This window comes from Leucopleurus acutus, assembly GCF_964270905.1.
Source record: "Leucopleurus acutus genome assembly, chromosome: 8".
In the NCBI taxonomy this organism is placed as follows: Eukaryota; Metazoa; Chordata; class Mammalia; order Artiodactyla; family Delphinidae; genus Leucopleurus; species Leucopleurus acutus.
Genome location: NC_139151.1, coordinates 93,752,692 through 93,776,591, shown reverse-complemented (window position 1 = coordinate 93,776,591; position 23,900 = coordinate 93,752,692). Strand labels below are relative to the sequence as shown.

The 23,900-nt window shown below is 48.8% G+C and overlaps 1 protein-coding gene across 1 annotated transcript in view; it reads right to left on the bottom strand.

Annotated features, from left to right (window-relative positions):
* ACCSL (1-aminocyclopropane-1-carboxylate synthase homolog (inactive) like) overlaps positions 1-13,353 on the bottom strand; it is a gene marked incomplete at both ends in the record, with an annotated part of 46,292 nt that extends 32,939 nt beyond the window's left edge. Inside the window, 2 exon segments of the mRNA XM_082845009.1 lie at positions 12,886-12,943; positions 13,303-13,353. Coding sequence (XP_082701135.1) covers positions 12,886-12,943; positions 13,303-13,353 — 109 coding nt within the window.
* Positions 13,354-23,900: the final 10,547 nt, after the last annotated feature.

Below are 23,900 nucleotides of genomic sequence, written 5' to 3'. Positions count from 1 at the left end.
GGATTAAAGAAGAAATCACAAGGAAAATTAGAAATGCTTTGAGAGAAATAAAAATGAATACACAACATACCTAAACTTATGAGATGCAGCTAAAGCAGTGTTTAGAGGGAAATTTACCACTGTAAGCACACATATTAAAAAAGAAGAAAGATGTCAAATAAATAACCTAACTTTCCACCTTAAGAAGTTAGAAAAAGAAGAACAAACTAAACCCAACACAGACGGGGGAAAGAAATAATAAAAAATAAAGCAGAAAGAAATGAAATAGAGAATAGCAAAACACTGGAGAAAATCAACAAAACCGAAAGATGATTCTTTGAAAAGATAACAACATTATAAGAGAATACTGTGAACATTGTATGCCAGCAAGCTAGATAACTTAAACTAGAAGGACAAATACCTAAAAAGACACAAACTACTAAAATTGGCTCAGAAATAAATAGAAAATCTGAATAGACCTATAATAAGTAGAGATTGAATTAGTAATCAAAAAACTTCCCACAAAGAAAAAAGCCCAGGCCCAGATGGCTTCACTGATAAATTATACTAAACATTTAAAGAAGAATCAACACAAACTCTTCCAAAAAACAGAAGAGTAGGAATACTTCTTAACTCATCCCAAGGGTCCAGTATTATCATGATACCAAGACCAGACACAGCGCAAGAAAAAAAACTACAAACCAATATGCTTTATGAATATCGATGGAAAAATCCTAAACAAAATATTAGCAAACTCAATCCAGCAACATATAAAAAGAATTATGCACCATGACCAAGAGAGACTTATGCCAGAAATGCAGGTTTGTGTTAACATCCAAAAATCGATCCGTGTAATATACCATATTAATAGAACAAAGGACAAAACCCACATGATAGTCCTATAGAAACAGAAAAAGCATTTTGTTTTCAATCTAGGGATATATTAATTTTTCCTTCATTTATGAGGGAGGGTTTAGCTGGGTATAGAATTCATGTTCAACAGTCTTTTTCTTTCAACACTTTGAATATGTCATTCCCTTGTGGAACGCTTTCATGGTAAAAACACTCAATAAACTAGGAATAGATGGGAACTTTTTAAACCTGATAAAGGGCATCTACGAAAAATCCACAGTAAACATCATTCTTAATGGTGAAGACTGAAAGCTTTCCGCCTAAGATCAAGAACAAGAAATGGATGTCTGCTCTCACCATCTCTTGTTAACATTGTACTGGAGGTTCTAGCCAGGACAATTAAGTAAGAAAAAGAAATAAAAGACATCTATATTATTTAAAAAAAGAAGAAGAAGCAAAACTATCTCTATTTGAAGATGATATAATCTTATATATAGAAAATCTAAGGAAAATGCACATGCATGTACGCGTATGCACACACACTATTAAAACTAACAAATGAATTCAGCAAGGTTGCAGGCTACAAGATCAACATACAAAAATCAATTATATTTCTACACTCTAGCAATGAACAATTCAAAAATGACATTAAGAAAATAAATTCACAACTGTTTTTGCAATACAAAAGAATAAAATACTTAGGAATAAATTTAACAAAAGAAGTGTAAGACTCGTACACTGAAAGCTATGAAACCTCACTGAAAGAAATGTAAAAAGACCTAAATAAATGAAAAGACATTTCATGTTCACAGATTGGAAGACAAATTGTTAAGATGGCAACAAGCCCCAAACTGAGCTACGAGTTCAACATAATCCTTATCAAAATCGCAGCTGTCCCCCACCCCCTTTTTTGGGCAGAAATTAACAAGCTGATCCTAAAACTCATTTGGGAATGCAAGGAACCTCACATAGCCAAAACAATCCTTAAAAAGAAAACAAAGATGGAGGACTCATACTTCCTAATTTCAAAATTTACTGAAAGCTGCAGTAATCAAGGCAGTGTGGTCCTGGAATAAAGGTAGACGTATGGATCAATGAAGTAGAATTCAGACTCCAACAATAAACCCTTGCATTTATGGTCAATTGATTTTTTTTCAATGAGACAAGAATAGTCTTTTCAACAAATGATATAGAACAGCTGGATATATACATGTAAAAGGGTGAAAATGGACCCCTAATTTATATATGCAAATATTAACCTAAAATGGGTCAGAGACCAAAATATAAGAGGTAAAACTATAAAGCTCTTAGAAGAAAACTTAGACATAAATCTTTATGGGTTAGGTAACAATATCTTATATACAGCACCAAAAACAGAAGTAACAAAAGAAAAAAATTTTATCGGACTTCGTCAAAATTACAAACTGTGCTACCAAAGGACACTGTCAAGAAAGTGAAAAACAACCTTCCGAATGGGAGAAAATATTTGCAAATCATACATCTGGTAAGACTCTAGTATTTAGAAGATGTAAAGAGTTTTACAACTCAATCATAAAAGGAAAATAACCCAATTTTTTAAGTGGGCAAATGATTTGAATAGACTTTTCTCCAAAGAAGATATAAAAATGACCAATAAACACATAAAAAATGCTCAGCATCATTAGTCATTAGGGAAATGCAAATCAAAACCACGAGATACCAGCTTATACTCACTAGGATGGATGGAATGAAAAAGACAGACAATAACAAGCGTTGGTGAGGATGTGGACAGACTAGAGCCCTCATACACTGCTGATTGGATTGTAAAATGGTGCAGCCACTTGGGAAAACAGTTTGGTAGTTCCTCAAAAAGTTTACTTAGAGTCATCATATGACCCAACAATTCCATTTCTAGGTATATATCCTAGAGAATTTAAAACATATGTGAATACAAAGACTTATACACAAACGTTCATAACAGCGTTATTTATAATAGCCAAAAAGAGGAAACAATCCAGTTCTTCAACTGATGAATGGATAAGCAAATGTGGTATATCCATGCAATGGAATATTGCTCAACAATAAAAAGGAATGAAGTACTGATACATGCAACAATGTGGATGAACCTTAAAAACACTATGCCAAGTGAAAGATACCAGTCATAAAATACCACATATTGTATGATTCCATTTATGTGAAATGCCCAGAATAATCAAATTCATAGAGACAGAAAGTAAATTAGTGGTTGCCAGGGGCAGTAGGGAGGCAGGAATGGAGAATGACTATTAATGGTTACAAATTTCTGGAACTTCCCTGGTGGTCCAGCGGCTAAGACTCACACTTCCACGGCAAGGGGCTTGGGTTCTATCCCTGGTTGGGAAACTAAGATCCCGCATGCCGTGTGATGCAGCCAAAAAATTTTTAAAAAAATTTTTTTAATTTAAAAATTGTTATAAATTTATTTTTAGAGTGAAGAGAATGTTCTGTAACTACATCATGGTGACAGTTGCACAACTTTGTGGGTATACTTAGAACCACTGACCTGTATATTTTTAAAGGGTAAGTTTTGCGATCTGTATTATATCTCAATAAAGCTGCTTTATTAAAAGATGATTAGTTACTATTATTATCCTGTCCCCAAGCCTGGAAACCCTTCTATAATGGGCCTCAAAGGACTGAGTGTGCTGGTGGCCCCCACCAGGCGAAGTGTCCTCAATCTCTGGTTGCACAGGCCAGGAAAGAGGAAGTCGAGCCTGCGCTGAATCCAAGCCCGTGCGAGAAGCTTCTGTGCTGCCTGCCACAGCCTCCTGTGTCAGGAGGGCAAACCTGAGTGGGGCTGGGGCGAGCTGGGGCCTCCTGTTGCTCAGCCCTGTGTCTTCAGAGCTGGTGTGAGTGGGGTGAAGCTAACACTCCCGTTATAGACCCCGCTGCTGTGAGTTCACATCCCAGGCTGGCGGAGCCGCCTGCCTGGAGTCGTGATACCCCTGGGAAGCTCACCTCTCCCAGGCACCTGCATCTTCAGTCTCCTTAACCAAGCCTGGGTTGGGCAGTGCTCAGGGAATCCAGGGGGCCCAGCCACTGTGAGGGTCCTTCCCCTAGTAGGGGTGGGGGACAGACAGGGGCCTAGATGCAGGGAGTGGCCCAAGGTCCCTGGTGGGCGAGGAAAAGAATTCTGGTCCCCTGGGTCCCTGGCTCCAAGGTTCTTCACAAAACATTTTTCCTTCTTCCGGGAGACCCTGATGCTGCCCTGGAAACCAGCTAAAACTTTCTGGCAAAATCATCGGTATCTGGCAATAGCTCATGCCCAGCCTCAGCGTGAGCTGCTCACTCCGACCCTGTCCCTCCCCAGCACCCAGCAGCTTCCAGACACCACTCCACCCATCCTCTCTCACTCTGTCCCCCAAGTCAGTCACCATAACGTGTACCATTTATCAAGCCCAGGGCTGGACACTTCACGTACACGATCTGCTTTCATCTCCTCCACAACCCAGTAAGGACGGACTCTTAGGATGCCTGCTTTCAAGGAGGAAACTGAGTCCTGGAGAGGTAGTCACTTACTGAGGATCCCACGAAGCAGCGGAGGAAATATCTGAACCTGATCTCTTTGACTGTACTCTTTTTTTTTTTAATTTGTTTTTTCATTGAATTATAGTTGATTTACAGTGTTGGGTTCATTTCTGCTGTACAGCAAAGTGACTCAGTCATACACTTATATACATTCCTTTTTATATTCTTTTCCATTATGGTTTGCCCCAGATACTGAATATAGCTTCCCATGCTATACGGTAGGACCTTGTTGTGTATCCATCCTATATATACTCTTTTCATGACACTTGGAGCCTTGTTCAGTGAATGAGCAGGGCTGATCCCCAAGGCTGGGAGAATAGTACCACCTCACACGCCAAGGGGCAAATGGGCAGAGACTCTTCCCCACTCCTGTGGCCCTGGAAGACATCTATTCCAGCAATTTTTCCAGGGACTTTCGTGAGGCCATATAGGTTGTACACAGGCAGTGCTAGTCACATGGCCCACATGTGACTGGTGACTCCAAGAGTTGAGCAGTGCACATACCACACAATTGTATGTATATGTGAGCCCTGACTTTTGACCAGGCCTTGCATGGGACACCCTGCTCCCTTCTTTTAACCCAGTGAATTCTGTCCATCTTCCAAGGCCTGGCTCAAATTCTCCCTCCTCCAAGCAGCCTTCCTGGACCACCCCAGGCCACCTTGATCTCTCTTCCTCTGGTCCCCCATAGATAGGTACTGTCCATTGGGTACTGAGTAGCCACTTCTGTGGGTGAGCCTGTATATATCTGAGCACCCTTGAAGTGCTCCAGGAGGGCAGAGGCTGGCTTTGAAATTACTTGTTTCTCCCACCTCACCTGACAAGATGCCAAGGGTTCTATAAATACTTGTGCCTTGGCAGGTCTCCAGGTTACCAAGGATGAAGCAAAAACCCCAGAAACAAATCAGAGATTTCAGAGCTGGAGGGGTTCTCTGAAAGAGCACGCCCTCCCCATCTTATAAGTGGGGAAACTGAGGTTCAGAGAGGGAAGCGGTTTGCTCTGAGTCACAAGGGCAGTCAGAGCTTGGCCCACCCGTCCAGTGCTTTTTCCGCCGACCACCCTGGGTCTTGGTTCTCGGCCCCACTTCTCCCCCAGAAATGCTGCAGCAGGTCTGTCTCTGAACGCCCACGCCTGTCTGCTTAACCCTAGGAAAGCCCTGCATCGCGAATCCTGGTATTTTCAGGATTGGAAAGGACCTTCAAGGCCTGGTGCAGCCACCCTTCAGTTACTGAGGGCCGCCCCCCACCTTCTGCCCAGAGCCAGCCTTCCCACAGGAATGGAAACTATCCTTTTCTGGTTCTATTAACTCAACCATCTGTGAGCAAGCGAGCAGTATAGGACCCTGATTTCCCCTAAAACCTCAGGTCAAAGTCGCTAGGAGAGGATTTGGGACCCTTCCAGTGCCGTTGGGGACTAGCTGAGTGTCTCTAGAACGTCTGCTCTCCCGTGGCCCCTCTCCCAGCTCTGCTAGGACAGAAGCAGAGACTCCCCAAGGGACCTCTGTTGCTGGAATCCAACCACCTCCCAGGCCTGCCCCCAGTGACTAAGCTGGCCAGCAGTGCTGTCACAGGCACCAGCCTGCAACCTGGGGTTTTTCCACTCCAGAAATACTGCAGGAACCTCCCCTGACCCGGTCCACCAGAGGGACAATTGGCTGAAACTAAGCCAGCTGTATCAAGGCCCCATTTTCCTGGGGGCTTCAGGCCTGGCTTTAATCAAGGCACAGAATACAAAGTTCCCATCAATGCTGTACAGGTCTTCACTAGTTGGAAGAGGTGTTTGGGGATGTTAGGACCCCACAGAGAAAAAAACCTAGCAGGCTAGACTGAGGGCCCCTGTTTCAACCCCAAAAAGGAACATTTTTATTGCAGGGAGAGTTGGAGCTTCTACAATATGACCAAAAAAAGACCAAAGGAAACAAAGAAATGAATATGATTTGGTCCTTACAACATGCCAGGTACTTTTACTGTTTCTGTTTCATTTAAGCCTCACAATGAACTCAGAAATGAGTGTGACTTCCCCATTGTACAGATAGGAAAACTGAGGCTCAGAAAGATTAACTACTTGCCCAAGGACAAAGGAGTGGGATTTTAACAAGTGTCTGCCTCTTGCCACAGCCCAGGCTCATTCTAGCATGCTGCCCTTCTGGGAATCAGTTCCAACCTTGAAAGTGAACCCAGACATGATCTGCTATCAGGTCTGGGCTTGCAGACAGAAGTGAAAGACCACTGGCCTGGCTCTTAGGAGGCTCTGGGTCTGGGCTCTCCTCCCCACTCAAGGAGGGAAGGTGTTTCTTGTCTGGGAACTGCACCTTCTCCTCCTCTTTAGTGAGGAATAGAGGGCCTGGAGGCCTATATAAAGTGCCTTACAGGTCCCAGGCTCATGTTTTCTATCAGAAGTCCCTGATTCCCATGAGAGGAGAGTAGGTAGGAGGAAGGGCCACATCACAGGCAAGAGCAGAGGCTTCGGAGCCAGGCTGATCTGGGTGCAAGTCCTGTGTACAGGCAACGTGCTTACCCTTCCCAGCCTCAGTTTCCCGTCTACAAAATGGGACTACTGTGGTTACCAACCTTATTGGGTGTGCTGGGGACAAACACTGGTATGCATTGTGCCCTATCAAAGGACCTGGTATGCAGTAAGCATTCAATACATGTGTTTACAGAAGGAGCCATTAGTCCATTACCAAGTGCTTATCAAGCACCTATCACACGGCCAGCGTGATGAGACTGTGTCTAGAGCAGTTCTCTCATGCCTGTAATTATGGCACTGACAGTGCCCACTGGCTCCAGCGTGCCCCCTGCATTTGTATCACCACATCCCCGAGAGGAGGGAAGGCGGTAGGCAGTTGAGTCATCACTGGCTCTGGGTGGAGGGTGCTGAGACCCAAGAAGTACAATGACTTGCCTGTGACTTCTTGGGGTTGGAGCAGGAGCCCACGTCGGGGAAGGGCTCTGGAGGCCCAGGCCCACACCTTTCCTTCCTCACAGGTGTCTCTCCATGGTGCCTCCCACTGTACCAGAGGACTCATCCAGGTGGGTCCTCTTAGGCTCCTGCCCCAGGGGCCACCTAAGGATGGAATCCAGACTTTCAGCATAAGGCTCTACCAGGAGCTGCCCTGTGGTCACAGACTCCGAGATGTCCCCCAGTGATCCCACTTCTTGGGAATCACAGCCTTGTGTGGTGCCCTCCCACACTGTGCGTGTGACCAGTAGAATATGGCAGAAATGATGGCATGTCACTTCTGAGATTAGGCTATGAAAGGCTGTGGCTTTTGTCTTGGGTTCTCTCTCTCTCTCTCTCTCTCTCTCTCTCTCTCTCTCTCTCTCTCTCTCGGCTCATCCCCTTGGGGGAAGCCAGGTGACATGTCATAATGATATTTAGGAAGCCTATGGCCCATGTGGAAAGGAATTGAGACCTCTGGCTAAGAGCGATTGAGAACTTGAGGACTCCCATGACCGTACAGTGAGTCTGGAAGTAGATCCCCACCCCCCACCCCCACAGTCTGGCCTTCAGATGATGGCAGCCCCTACCCACAGCTTGATGGCAGCCTCCTGAGAAACCCTGAACCAGAATCACCTGCTAAGCCACTCCTGAAACCCTGACCTTCAGAAACTGTGAGATATTAAATGTCGGTTATCTTAAGATACAGTTTGGGGATATTTTGTTTCACAGCACTAGCTAACTAATACATGCCTCCTCCCCAACCAGCACCCACTGGGTCAAAGCAAAGGTGCTTTTCTGATGTTTCTCCCTCAGCAAGGTACTAAATTATTTGGACCTCAGCTTCCTTAGCAGTAAAAATGATGACAGAGAGGCCTTCTTCTTAGAGTTGATACGAAGACCTACAGAGATGAGTTCAGAGCTGGGGGTGGGTCACAGGCTCTGAACAGCTGCAGGTTATGAAAAACTCACATTCAGCTGTTACTGACCTAGAGGGCTTATTCCGCAAGGCCTCAAATGCCACTTTTTACATCTAGGTCTTGTTGCAACCAAGGTGTACCAAGCAGTCCTGTGGTATTGTTTTTGTTTTTTTTAATTAAACTGGGTTTGGTGGTGGTGGTGGTTGTTCTAGAATCACTATATGCTCATAATAGAAAATTTAAACAGCTCAAAAACTATGAAATGAAAAGCCAATATTTTCCCTTATTCTCCACTCCAAACTCTGTCCCACTTATAGAGATAACCATTATGGAGACTTATTTATGTTCTTTTACATGAATTTCCTATGCATAGACAAGCATTTCCATTTGTTTATGTCTCTTTTTAACACCAAAGTGATAGTAATATGCGTACTGTTTTTAACTTTGCTTTTTTACAATGTGTCTTAAACTCGTTTTCTTATTGGCACATATGGATCTACTTCATTCTCTTTCCTTCAATCATTTAACAATTATTTATTGAGCACCTACTACATATCAGGCTCTGTTCATTCATCACATATGTAGTGACTGTTTCCTCTGTTCCAGGCACTGTTCTAGCCTAAAGTTTCTCAACCTCAGCACTATTGACATTTGGGAGGAGGTGAACTCAAAAAGAAGACACTAAGAAGCAACATTCTTAAGTTGGGAAGAACCAAGAGAGTGTAACATGGAGAAAACCATCTTGCAGCTTTATAATATTCCACGGTATGGCTGGACCACAATGTATTAGGCCATTTCCCTATTGTTAGACATTTAATTGTTCTGACTTTTTGCTAGCATAATTTACACTGCAATGGACATCTTTATATATCCATCTCTGCATACAAGTTCAAGTATAACCATGGAATAGATTCATGGAAGGGAATTTTCCCCCATCAAGGATATGTGTCTTTAAATTTTTGACAGATATTGTTAAATTGCCCCACAAAAAGTTGATCAAATTTATACTCCCAAAAAGAGTATATAAGAGACCCTGTTTGCCACACTTAGCCAGCACCAGGTCTTTATGGAGGACTGAGCACAAAGTGGGTATAAAGAGGGGATATATCTAGAGCCAAACACCAGCCCCACTGACCACTGCCTGGGCCATCACCTCCTCACAGGAGCCCACAGGTCACCCAGGAGAAGACCTTGGCAAGTTGGAGAGAGAAAAGACTGTAAGGGAGACTCTTTTCTCCTGCACCCTCGCATAGCATCAGCACCAGGGGAGCGATTCCCTCACATCTGCACTCATTGCACAAATATTTAGTAGGTTTCTACTTAGTATAAGGCTCCAGGATTCTTGGTTGGATGTATTTGTATCTTAATAGGTAATGAGATAGAGATAGAATCTTCACTGTCTTCCTCTTTTTTACACTCCCCAGGGAATACTCTTTTAGCCTCTCAACCACACACACACACACACGTACACACACACGGTCTGTGAGGGTCTCCACCACCCACATGTGAGCTCTGAACAGGCCAATATGTCTTCCAAATGGACGGTCTTGAAATATTTCTGCAGCATTTGTTTTGTGGGGAGGAGAAAAACTGATTTTATACATGTAAAAAATTATTTACTTCTTTTTTTATGTTTAAAGCTTGTTTATTCATTTATCCATTCATTCCACAAATATTTATTGAGCACTTTCCATGGCTATGGATAAGGAGAGATAGAGGCTAGGTGTAAGGACAGAGCTAACTTATATGGACATGTTTACAAAGTCTTGGTCAAAACACATTTCAAACCCCTTCCTAGCTTTGTGCTAAGTGCAGGGGACAGAATCATGAGCGAAAACAGGTGTAGTCCCTGCTCTCAAGGACACTGATGAAGTGGAGGGAGGCAGCCATTACTTAAACAAGCTCAGTGATAAATCCACAGTTAGGACCACGATAAGTGCTATGAAGAAGAGCCAGTGTCAGAGCCAGCAATGGGGGATTTAGCCTAATTGATGGGGGGGGTTGAGAGGGGGAGGTCAGGGCAAAGATGCCAGTTGAACAAATGTCCAGGCAAGAGGTGAAGGCAGCATGGACTAAATAGCTCGCAGGGCAGATGGGGAGATGGGAAACCCTCTGAGAGATACTTAAGAAGTCAAATCACAGGCAAGGGAGGTGTAGGGGATTCCTGTGTTTCTTTCTCCAAAGGGTGGAGAGACTGAAAGAGCCCCAGATTACAGACCCTGAGGGCAACACGATATTTCAACTTATTTGGACTTTTATTTCCCAGCTTTTCCATCACGCAATTCTCCTGAGTCACCATTTCACAGACTAAGGATAGAGGTAACGTACATGGATATGTGTACAGATTCTTGTTAAAAATATAGTGCAAACTCCTCAATCTGGGCTTTCATGTCAGCAAAACCCCCCTCTTGTTCGTACCTCTTGTTCTCTCTTCTATATTCCAGTTTTCTTTTGCCATTTTCCAGACCAGATAATTTCTAGGAAGACATGGAAAGGGTTCTGGGTTTAGATAACAAATTAAATCCGTCACTCACAGGGATGCCTTGCTGCGAGCAGCCAGAGCCCCCAGATTCCAAGATGCGTGATCTGTTCACATTGTAATAGCCTGGATATCTGACTGGGCCTTCCAGTTTACATGCACATATAAAAGGCAGCATTTTTTTTAGTCGCCCAAAGAACTAGGATAAAGTCAATGGTTTATCTTACAATTGATGGAAATAGATAGTAGATTCCCTTTCTTAAAAAAAAATAAATTTATTTGTTTGTTTTTGGCTGTGTTGGGTCTCTGTTGCTGCGCGCGGGCTTTCTCTAGTTGCAGCGAGCGGGGGCTACTCTTTGTTGCGGTGCGTGGGTTTCTCATTGCGGTGGCTTCTCTTGTTGTGGAGCACGGGCTCTAGGCGCGTGGGCCTCAGTAGCTGTGGCTTGTGGGCTCTAAAGCGCAGGCTCAGTAGTTGTGGCGCACGGGCTTAGATGCTCTGCGGCATGTGGGATCTTCCAGGACCAGGGCTCGAACCCATGTCTCCTGCATTGGCAGGCGGATTCTTAACCACTGTGCCACCAGGGAAGCCCCTAGATCCACTTTTAAAACACTATGCCACCAGTCACCCCCTTTCGGCACATCAACCCCTACAAGACACCGTGGCCCTCCACTGGGGATGCAGGCACGCTGGCCTTAGTGGTCAGCTCTGCTGTCTGCTCCCCTGGCCACTCCTAGGCCCTGCACTTGCCCAGTGGCTCTTGTCCTTCACAGTCCCCTCTTGGTTGCCCCAGAGTGTTAAGAACAAGGGCTCTTTGGGCCTTCGACCCGGACATTGATGGGGCTGTACTCCCCGCAGCGGCCCTGGACTCCAGCCCTCATTGCCCACCACAGGCTGCTTGGAGAGGGCCTTTGCTTCAGACCTCACTGGGATGCAGCTGATACTCCTTCATGTCTACCGTCCCCGGGAGGGGCCTGAGCCCCCGTAGACCTCAGAAGGCTGTAGAACAAGGGAAGGTGGAGTGTGTAGTCTCACTAAGGGGGAAGGTATTCATGAGAGTGTCAAGACTCAAGGGTGGTTTGGAGGCACCAAAGGTCAGCCCTCTTCCTTCATCTCCCTGTGCATCCAAAGCGTCCCCTGAAGCCTGGGCATACATTTGCACTCAACATGAAGCATGACCCTGCTGATGGCGGGACCACATGGCTCAGTCTCTAAGTGGTATTGGATTCAAATGGTACAATTCAATGGTTCACAATTCATTTAATAGATTTTTTAACTCACATTTTTAAAAAAAGATTTATTTATTTATTATTTATTTATTTTATTATTCATTTTTGGCTGCTTTGGGTCTTAGTTGTGACACGTGGGACCTTCGTTGAGGCATGTGGGACATTTCATTGCAGCGCGTGGGCTCTTTGTTGTGGTGTGCGGGTTTTCTCTTCTTTAGTTGTGGCACGTAGGCTGCAGGGCACATGGGCTCTGTAGTCTGAGGCACGCAGGCTCTCTAGTTGAGGCACGCGAGCTCAGTAGTTGTGGCGTGCCGGCTTAGTTGCACTGCGGCATGTGGGATCTTAGTTCCCCCACCAGGGGTGGAATCCACGTCCCCTGCGTTGGAAGGCAGCTTCTTTACCACTGGACCACCAGGGAAGTCCCTAAAACTCACATTTCTTAAAGGGTGCTTAAGAGGAACCAACTCGTAAGCTCTGCGTGTCACTTTCCACGTACAGTTTTGTCTTCCCCCAATTTTGTTTCACACCTATATTCTCTGGCAATCCTCTCCTGGCTCTTCTAATCCCCCTCCTCCAACCAAGTCCTAGCCTAGACCCAAGGAGCAGGCCAGGCACTCGTAGACCCTCCTGTGTGTTTGGGGAAGGGAAGAAACGTCGGAAACCTCTCCAGCAGCTGGGGGAGCAAAGGCCTGGGCCACTGAGACCATGTCACTCGTGTCTTGTTCATCAACAACAGAAGCTTGCACTTATGGAGCAGCAGGCATCGTGCTTAATTTTAATAACACAACAGCGATAACAATGAGAGCTGACATTTATTTGTTAAGCGTGTGGGCTCTGGAGCCAAACTCTCTGGCTTTGAATCCTGGTCCCGATACTTTTTAGCTATGGGAGCTTGGACCGCGGTTTCCTCCTCTGTAAACGGGGCTGATATTGGCACCTACTTCTGGGGTTGTTGGGAAGATGGAACTTGCTGGTACAGGTAACTCGCTCGGGCAGTGCCTGGCACCAGGGGGGTGGTCAGCAGCGTTACCAGGTGCCTCGGACCATTTAAAGCAGCAAACCTAGGAGACAGGTGTTATCACCACTGCCATACCCAGTGGCCCAGAGAGGCTAAATACCTTGCCCAGGTGGACACAAGTCACATGTGGGAGGTCTACACTTAGCACTCATGCGGCTGGCCCCAAGCCCACCTTCTAAACCCCTGCACTCACTGTCTGGACAAACTCCCCTTTTACAGATAAGAAAAACAAGGCTCAGATGAGCCCTGCTCATCCCAATGACAGAATAAGGATGGTCCCCATGGTGCTGATCAGGTCCCCTGACAGCTGAAGGAGGTCCCCGAGAGGCAAGCTGCCCACCGACCAGAGCGTGAACAGGCCCCTGTATTCCAGGCCCTGCTCCTCGGCCATGCTGTCTGTGGCTGCTGTGCCACCTCTTAGCTTCCTGCAGGGAAGAAGGGTCTCATTCCTGCAGTGGTCAGGGTCCCCACTACCACCACCGAGAGCATCTGCTTATGGTCTGGAGTAAGTGGCAGCCACAGAGGATGACTCAGCCTGGGGTGTGAGAAGCATCTGGGAGATGCCCTTGGGGCACTGAAGTATTGGCATGTCCAGCTCGATGGGGCAATGAGACAGTAGCCTGGAAACTGGCTGGAGAATCCGCTGCCGTATCCCCCTCCAGGCTGGACCAGTGTCCCACGTACACACACAGTGCTGGGTGGATGCTGTCTGTGCAAGAACCTTCTTCCTACACTCAGGTGCCTGACCTACCTTGAGGGAGAGGTGAATCCTAGGTGCTATTTCAAGGAATTGAGACCAATCTCACTACACCATCCAAACTCCTGCCCATAACGTCTTGTGACCAAGGGTGAGCGTGCACAGAAGGCCTACTGTATGCCAGCCCTGGGCTTGTTCATTCCATCCTGCCATCGTCTCATTTAATCCTCACCACACATTGTCAAGGCATGCATTATTATCCCCATTTACCAGAAATCAAGACTGAGGCTCAGAGAGGTTGAGTGCCTAGGCCAAGGTCACACAGCTTCTGCATGGCAGAGGCAGATCTCAAATGCTGTCTTTCCCACTACACTCAAGTGCCTTTTCTTGAACTCAGTCCAGGGCCTTGTCTCTAAAAAATCAAGGAGTTGGTTAAGAGGACCTAGGTGGCCCATGACTGCACGGCCGCCTGGAAGTCTGTTTCTAGGGGAGATTTTGAAGCCCCGGCTTTCGCCCAGACACTCCCAGAAGCAATGGCTGCAAGCTCCACATCCAAGAGGGGCATCTTGGGCCTTAGGGCCTCTTTCCCATCCAGGTTCTGGCATATCTGGCCAGGAGGGGGGCCTGGAGCCCCGGGGCTGCTTCTCTCAAACTGATTTCCAATAAAACTCGGCCCCCAGAGAGCCATCAATCTGAGGGAGAAGGAGCATGTGACTGGGGTGGCCCCAGGCAGATCTGGCCAAACCCAGAGCAGGCCTGAGGCAGTCTGCCCCGCAGCTCCCTGCCCCAAGGGGCTGCCAGGTGGCACCGACTCTGGCCTTCTATGGGCAAAACTGTCCTGGAAAGCCTGGCTTTGGAGACAGCTTTGTCTCTATTTTAGTCCCTGGGCCAGTGTCGGTCTCTCCCCTCAGCTCTCATTGGCTCAAACAGCAGCCAGGCCTGCCAGGACCCTGCTGCAGCCTGCGGGTGGGGATGGGGAGATGTTAGGTTGAGTCCCCAACCCCAGGGAGAAGGAAATCACTAAAAATAATAACAACAAGAATAGCAACAACCAGCTATTATTTCCGCCAGACATCATAGTAAGAGTTTTCCATGCATTGTCTCTTTTTTTTTTTAATTTTAATTAATTTATTTATTTATTTTGCAGTATGCGGGCATCTCACCGTTGTGGCCTCTCCCGTCACGGAGCACAGGCTCCGGACGCGCAGGCTCAGCGGCCATGGCTCACGGGCCCAGCAGCCCCGTGGCATGCAGGATCTTCCCGGACCGGGGCACGAACCCGTGTCCCCTGCATCGGCAGGTGGACTCCCAACCACTGTGCCACCAGGGAAGCCCCATGCATTGTCTCTTTAAGACCTTAAAGAGGCAGGCAACATCATTATCCCCTCTTTGGGGAGCACCTAGGAGTTAGATAATTTGCCCAAGGTCACACAGTCAGCTAGGGCTGCAAAGCCAGGCACACCGACTCTCAGCCACTCGGATGAGCTGCGTCCAGCTGGCGCGCAGCCCTAGAAGGGGCCTCTGCCTGCCTGCCTTCAAGCCCACCTCTCCTCGCCATAAAGGAGCCTGGGCCTCTGGTGCTGCACTTTGGTGGTAGGTGCAGGCCTCGATCACCCAGACTCTGAGGCCAGAGCTCTGCCCCTGGTCCTGAGCACCTTGTCCCCGAGGGTCTAGTCAGGTCCCGGCTCTGCGCGGTCCACACCTTCTGAGTCTGGCCCAGTCCTAGGTCCAGGAGAGACAGTCTGTACAGAGAAAGGCTGGAAATTCTAATGGGCAGCCAGCGGAGGGTGGGTGAGGGCCACAGGCCTAGGCCAGGGTTCAAAGAAAAGATGGGGCAGTTGCCATGCACTGCATACTTGGGCCCGAGGGCCTGCCCTCCTCTGCACTTTGGCATTTGGTCAGATTCCGTGCCCTCTGGATCTTTGGAATCAGATAAGCCTGGGTCCAAGTCCAGCTTCCGGCACTTAGCAGCTGTTTGGCCCTGATCAAAATCCTCAACCTCTCTGAGCTTTGGTTTCTCCATCTGTAAAATGGGGTTAAGGGGCCTGCTGTCTCTTCTAGTTGTTGAGAGAATTAGCTGTAGTGTGAGCGTCTGTCCAGGTTTGCTGGAACTGGTAGAGGTGGGTGGGTTCTGGGGATGCGTGAAGATTGTGAACGTCCCAGGGCAATCAGGATGAGTTGGCATGAAATCTGGTATGCAAATCACGGAGCACAGACCCTGGCCGAGAACACACCCAATGCACAAAAGCTGTTTTTGCATTAGCGGCCCCTCCTCAGCTGTGGCTCCCTCCATCAGCCCGGCCTCAGCACAGGGCATCTGCCTCCTGAGCCCCCAAGCCCAGGAGCTGAACAAAGCCCGGTGCTGCCCTCAGGTCCCCCCCTGTCCCCACAGTGAAATCCCTTTGTCCTCAGAACCCTCCCCTCCGCCCCCGCCTGAGGCAGCGTGGGTGCAAGCAGTAATTACAGAATCACTTATTCACAGAAGCCTGCACGTGCAGCCCCTGATCGGCGGTAACTAGGCAGCGAGGGGGTTTGAAAGCCCATCAGCCAATGCAGGGAGGGGTGCTGAACGGGACAATCAGCCTCACCAGGCAGGGAGCTGGGGGCAGGGCAAGACTGGGAGTCCTGGGGAGGCAGCTATTGAAACGGCTCCCCTCCAGCTGTCCTGTACAATGAAGGGCTGGGGGTGCGCTTGCAGGCTGGCACAGGGGAGAAGTGGTGGGCGAGGAGGGAAGGGTCTTTGAAGACAAGGCCACCCTCGTCACCCCAGTGTGTCCCCGTAAAACAGATCTCCTGCGAGCGTCCGAATGTCCTGCGTTAGGGGTCGACCCTGCTGAAGTAGGTAGGTACCCTCTCCTGCCTGCAGGAAGTTGCATCACCCTACAGGGAAAGAACTTCTCTAAAGCAGTGTTTCTCCAACTGTAAAGTGCTTGCAAATGATCAGAGTTCTTGCTAAAATGCAGATTCTGATTTGGGGGTCCAGGGAGGGGCCTGAAATTCTGCATTTCTAACCAGCTCCCACATGCTGCCGGTGCCCTTGACTTGGACCACACTTTGAGGAGAGAGGTTTCAGTGCATCTCTGGGGATGTGGTGGGCGAAGGGAGGGGAAGACCCCTGGGGTCATTTTCCTGCTCTGTGACATTGGGCAAGCCCGCTCAATTCCCAGAGCCTCCTTATCCTAACGCGGGAAAGAGGGATATCATGCCTGCATCACAGGGCTGCTCTGAGAACGAATGGGAAACTGCTGTGAACACACCCTTGGGAGCTGCAAAACCACATTTATGGGGAGTGGGCCGGACCTCAGCTTGGCCCAGAAAGCCCTGGATGCGGGTAGGGATCAGCGGAGCTTAAATTTTAGAACAGGCTGGTGAGACTGCTTCTCCCACCTCTTAATCGTGGGGTCTGTGGGTGGTTTGGGGGTCCCCAAGGGAGGCACATGGATGGGCAGGCACCAAGAAAAAGAGTTTGGCCCAGGACAGCCCGATCGACGCCCATCCCCTGACTGACCTGCTTGGTTCTCTTGGCTCCAAGCCTCTGTACACGTGCTTCCAGCTGCCTGGGACACTTTCCCTCCTGCACTTGACTCACTCCTGGGAGCACCCTGCCTCAGTTTCCCTCTCCTACATGCAGGCTCAGCTCTATCCCTGGTCCTCAGTACCAATCAGAACTAAAGGTTGCAGGGAGCTAGGCAGTCTCTGCTCAGGGTCCCAGATGTCTGGTTCTGGTGACCCTGACCCTAGCCTCTCCCAGGAGCCCTCACCTTCCTCTCTCCAGGAGGGAGGAGCTCCCTGCTACGGGCTGCTGCCTACAGGGTGAGAGCCTTCCAGAGTGAGACACTCACCACCTGGTGGGTGACAGGTGCCCCCCCCCCGGCAGAACCCAGACCCACAGCCCACGGGCAGCAGCAGGGTCAGAGCTCCTGGAAACTTCCCAGGCTGCCTCTCCATGACGCGAACTTCCAAGACAGGTGGAAAGTCAGCGGGCAGAAGCTGGCAATGGCTGAAAAGGCCCTGAGAAGTTCTTTCCAGGGCCTTTCTCTGCTGAAACCCGGAACGTCATGCTATAACCCACACTGGGACGGGCCACCATCACAGTGCCCCATGCGGACCCCTCCAGCCCCCAGCAAGGCCATAGCAGCCACTCCCTTTTATTGAGTAGCTTCTCCACCAGGGGCCTTGTCAGGGTTTTTTGCATATTACCTCATTTAGTCTCCACAACAAAAATCACTCCAGGTAAGGTGACTATCCCCTTTTTACCAGTGAGGATTCTGAGGCTCAGAGAGGTTGAATAGCCTGCCTGATGTCACACAGCATTCAGACTCATGGAAGGTAGATTCCCAAACCGCCCTTTTCCAGGTGCCAGTTAGGGCCTAGGAGAGCCCCTCCCACCCGAGTAAGGGGGCAGTGGCCCTTGGGGAGTGATCGCCTGACTATAGCCTCCGAAGTCACTGGAAGTTCCCAAGGCCCAGTCTCTTGGGAAATGAGCGGTAAAACGATGGACTGGCCCCAGGGATGACTTTTGGCCCTCCTGTGTCAGGACTAGTTATAAACAGAAGCCAGAGAGACCCCCATGCCATCAGCTTTGCTTGAAAACCATCTGGGGATGCAAATTCTTCCTGTGAGTGAGTCATTCCCAGGGGTCCTATGTCCTCTACTTGGGTGCAAGCAGGACACAGCATGGAGGGGGTGGGGGACAGTCTGCGGAGGAATCTGCAGGGATGAGTCTTCAAGGCCAGGTTCAAACACGACCCAGAGCAGTGTGGGGAGGCTCAGCCCCACACCCTGCCCCCGTCTCTGCGCCCACCGGATGCACCCCAAGTGGTCTGGGGCCACAGGACACAGGAGGGAGGAGAGTCTGTGTCGCCTTGGCCCACGAGCAGGGACCAAGGCGCAGGGGCGCTTTCCCACCTCCTTCGCCTGCAGGTGGAAGAAAAACCAAGCCTCTAATTGCAAACCCATCCCCTCCCCGACCAGCGGCCACCAAGGCCCCCTCCCTGAGCCATTAATATTGGGAAGAGCCGTTCTGGCTCGGAGAGGATCTGTCACCAGGTTGTAGTGGGGTGAGGAGATGCTGGGCAAAAAGGGATTTGGTGCCTCCTGGGCCCTTTCACCCAGGGGGTCGGGGAGGGAGACTGTGGGGAAGCAGGGCGTGGCCTCCTCACACACACACACACACACACACACACACTCTCATGCTCACCCCTTCACCTCCACCTCCCTCCTTCCCACCCCAGCCATGATTCTAAGGCAGAAGCCAAGCCTCCATTGTATAATTCCTCCTGTCTGTCCTCTTACAGTTTAGATTTATAAATCAGCTCTGAAGGTAGGGGAGCGGATCTCCTATTTTCTTGAATGAATACAGGAACGCACGAATGAATCCCATTGAACAGATGGACAAACTGAGGCTAGACTCTGCCACCAGCAAGTCACAGCAGACGAAGCTCCCACTTCCATTCTTTTCCATACAGCCTCACCCCAGAATCTTACAACATTTCCCAATTTTAATAATTTGGGTATTTCTCCTCCATTTTTTTTTAAAACTTTGGATGCTTGTTGCTGTTGATAGCACAAGACTGAACAGCTGGAAAAAAACCTCTGGGGAAGCTTGGAAGCAAATCGCCACCCAGGGCTGGGCAGCTTCCTTTGTTCCTGGATGCAAGTACAGTTCCTGGTTGTGATTTCATTTTGCATACAAATAATGAGTATTATTCACCAACTTTTCTGCTTGGTAAAATGGTTCCTGGTTTCCACATGGCTCAGTATTGTTTGTTTCTCTTTCTGTCTCCCCTACAAGACTGGGAGCTCCTTGACGGTAGGGACTGTATCTTATACATATGCCTCTGTGACCCCCATGACCAGGACAGGACCTAGCACAAAACAGGTGATTAGTTAATGTTTGAATAACGATAATAATGGCAACTATATCTTGAAGGGGCAGCTTAAGTGAAGGTTATAAGGACAAGCTCCAGGATCACATTTGAATCCAGGCTCTATTTTCTTAAACTCCCTGTGACCCAGCCTCCTCATCTGTGAAATGGGCTGACAGTACAGTCATGACTTGGTATCCATGGGAGACTGGGTCCAGTCTCCCCCACCCCCGCCCCTGCAGATATCAAAATCCGAGATGCCCAAGTCCCTTCTATAAAGTGGCGTAGTACAGTGGGCCCCCGTATCTGTGGATGCAGAATCCGCGGATACGGAGGGCTGACTGCACTTCCTTCACACGGTCAAGTAGAGGATTAAAGGGCTGTGGCAATCCAGCTCTAACCAGGCTCACGTCTGTACACGCTGGTGAGGATGACATGGGGCACCTGCATCTATTTAGTCACTGCCATGGGACAGTTGCCGGCTGAACTGTTCACATACCTTGTCTCATTCAACCATCACGACTGTGAGGCCTACTGTCACCCCCAGTTCACACGTGGGGGATTTGAGGCTCAAAACAGTTAAGAAACTGCAGAACTGGGTTCAAACCAAGCTTTGTCTAACTCCAGATGCCATGCTTTTAACCACCATGCAATGCTGACGGCGATTTGGTAAGCAAGAGAGAGACGCCATTGGATGGCCAACCCAGCACATCGCGGCCCCTTCTCCCTTGCCTGTTCCTCCAGAGGTGATGGAGAAGGGACACATTCTCCCCGCGCAAGGCAAGGAAGGCCAAGAGCGGCAGCCACCAGCACTGCTGAGCCCCTGAACCGAAGTCTTCAGCTGCTAAAGTCTAGCCTCTTGTGTGAGATAACACATTTGCTTCAGCCATTGTTCCTTGGGGTTCCTAGTACACGCAGCCAGAAGGCTTCCCGAGGACCCATTGGCAAAAGGTGATCTGTATCTCAAGGTGTTCACACGTGTTTCTTGGCTGGGTGAAGTTTAAACACATCGCTCTAATTTTCATTCTTCCCCAAACCGCACTGAAACGATAGTCAAGGGATGTTTTTTAGCCATAAAACTGCAAGGACAGGGCGAATAGGAGAGGGAAAAACGGCATGAAAAAGGCTGCAGCTGATAGGCAGGCAAACAGGTTGCAGCTGACTCAGCAGACCCCCAGAAAGCTGCATCCTAAGGCAGCACTTGGGGAAAAGCAGAGAATTAACCTGATTGGCACTGCAGAATCCCCTAGAGGACTGGGAATGGCCAGCCCCCAGGGTCTCTGGAAGAGGGAGTGGGGCTGAGGATAGAGGAGGACTGAAATAAAGGGATTGGTTGACGGTTTGTAGAAAAGCAGGTGGAGTCCTTGATCCCGTTCCCATTCCTAGCTGTTGGGCAACCTCCCTTCGACCTGCCCCGCCCACCTGACCCCACCCTAGCAGAAGATGCAGGGAACCTGGAAGAATCTTCTCTGGAACTCCCACAAACCAAAAGAAACTGACACCAGGGGTTCCCAGAAACAGTTCAACCAGACCAGCCCACAGTGAAACAGCAATGTGGCACCCTTTGTTTAGCTAAAAAAGTAAAACAAACGAAACACAAAACCGTGACACCTGGGTCCCACCCCCAGAGATTCCGGTTTAATGGTCCAGGAGATGGCCTGGACACGGGGATTTTAAAATCTCCCCACGTGAGTATACTGTGAAGCCAAGGCAGAGAACTTCTATTGAGCACATGAGTCTCCCCAATGAGACCCATCAAAGCTGCCCTAGCTGAGTCCCCAAGCCAGAGGCTTCTGGAAACATCTGAAATGAGGACCCAGACTTTATCTCCAGTCCAAACTCTCCTGAGGGACAGAACCTGTAGCTCCACTGGATGCCTTAAAAGCACCTCAAATCCGACACGAACTCATGATGCTTATCGTCAAACCTGGCCCTTTTGTCCCTCAGCTCAGGGACTGGCACCGCTGTCCACTCCTTAGCAGAAGCTAGCATCCTAGGACTCATCCTTGACGCACCCTATAAACTCTATCTTCTGAGCATCTGCCTGCCACATCTGTCCACTTGGTCATTTCCATCTGCCCCAGTCACACCGACCTACCATCAACTGTCAGTAGAATGTGACAGTCTCCTCCTGACAGGTCTCCCCGCAGCCACTTACGTCCCTCGGGTCCATTCTCTATGGAGAATGGTCCACACCAAGCAAGACCATCTCTAAACACCAAAGCTAGTCATGCTGCTCCTCCGCTAAAAGCCACCCATGGTGTATCGTTTCCTGAGGCTGCTATTACAAAGAACCACAGCCGGGAGGCCTACACAACAGATATCTATTGTCTCACCATTCTGGAGGCCATAGGGCTGGGACCAGGTGTGGGCAGGGTTGGCTCCCTCCGAGAGCTGTGAGGGAGAATCTGTGCCATGCCTCTCCTCTCCTCAGGCTTCTGGGAGCCTTGGGCATCTGTTGGTTTGCAGATGGCTCTCCCCATGTCTCTACAAGGTCTTTCCCATCCTTGTGTCTGTCTCCATGTCCAAATTTCCCCTTTTTATAAGGACATCAGTCATATCGGATGAGGGCCCACCCTAATGACCTCATCTTAACTTGATCATCTGCAAAGACCCTATTTCCGATAAAATCACATTCACGTGTACTAAGGGTTAGGGTTTCAGCATCTTTTGCAGGGGGAGGCGGAGACACAATTCAACCCTAAACAGGCTTCTCTTTGTTTTTAGAATAAAGACCAACCTCTTCCCATGGCCGTTCTGTTCCTTTGAGGTCTGGCCCAGCCACCTCTCCTGCTTTATTCTCCCTCTTGCTTTCTGTGCTCCAAACTCCCTGGCCTCCCTCCTCTTAAATTCAGCTCACCTCTCTTTCCCGCCTCCTCACTTACCAGCTGCTTCTGGCCCTCCCAATCCGCTCCCAGCCCCAATGCCCTCACTCCCAGGTCAGGTCATGCTCCCTGGGACACACTCTCCTTGTCCTCTATACCTTCTTAGGACATCTACATGGCAACGAGCTATTTATGCTCTGTTTTCTCTACCAGAAGGTAAGCTCCCTGAGGACAGGCACGAAATCAGTTCTGTTGAACTGTCTGGGGTCTCGTGCATGTCCTCAATGTGTGTTGAGTATCACACGTACGACATGAAGACGTCGTCCTCCAATATGGAGACAAAGCAGCCTTCTTAGTGGCTGTGGGATCAGAGTCTCAGGTTGGCATCCCAATGCCACAACGGAACAGACACGGCAGGTCACCTAACCTTCCTGAGCACGAGTCCTCACTGAACAATGGGCTTAATGACACCCACTCCCTTCCCCACTAACACCTGGTGCCGTGCCCAGCAAGCTCTCAAGGGGGTTCATTCTCCTCTGCCTGGAAAGACTGCAGCACTAGGGGTCCGGGTAGGGGCAGGGACTCCGGTACCACCGTGCCCACCTCTCCCTCTGTCTGGGGTGTATTTTACTCCATCCAGTGTGGGAGTTGGACTAAAGCAGTGGTCTCAATTCTGACATACGGATGCGATGCCCCCCTTTTTTTTTTTTTTTTGGCGGTACATGGGCCTCTCACTGTTGCAGCCTCTCCCGTTGCGGAGCACAGGCTGCGGACGCGCAGGCCCAGCGGCCATGGCTCACGGGCCCAGCCGCTCCGCAGCATGTGGGATCTTCCCAGGCCGGGGCACGAACCCATGTCCCCTGCATCGGCAGGAGGACTCTCAACCACTACCCCACCGGGGAAGCCCGATGCCCCCTTTTTATAGTAAATATTTAGTAACATCCCCTTTACCTCCCAAGATGAAATTCTTGGAAACAAAAAACTATCCACTCACTAAACTGAAATACACACACACACACACACACACACACACACACACACACACACTGCTCTAATGTTAATATAAGGGAGAATAAAAGGAAAATATTTTATACTAAAGTCATGGCCATTTCAAAACCATTTCAGTAATGGTATGACTACACTGAAGGCATGATGAAGGTATACATTTGAGAGATGACCGCGAACATCCCAGCTGCAAATGCAAACCACCACAGAGAGTTAAATCAGCGACTCAGATACCTCCAGTGGCATTGCCAGGGAGGACTCCATTTTCTGGTAAACAGAACAAAAAAGATTAATATATATAGTAGCTGCAATCCAGAAAAATTAAGTGAATATGAAAATGCAAAAAGTGCTTTGCAAAAAGTACGTTTAGATGTTAAACAGAATTACATTCCAGGTTCAGATGCTTAAAAACAGATTTCCCGCGACAACAGTGGTTCTCAAAGTGTGGTCCCTGGACTAGAAGTGTCAGCATCCCCTGGGTACTCTTAGAAACACACATTCACCGCAGACCCGATGAATCAGGAACCTGGGGTGGAGCTCAGGG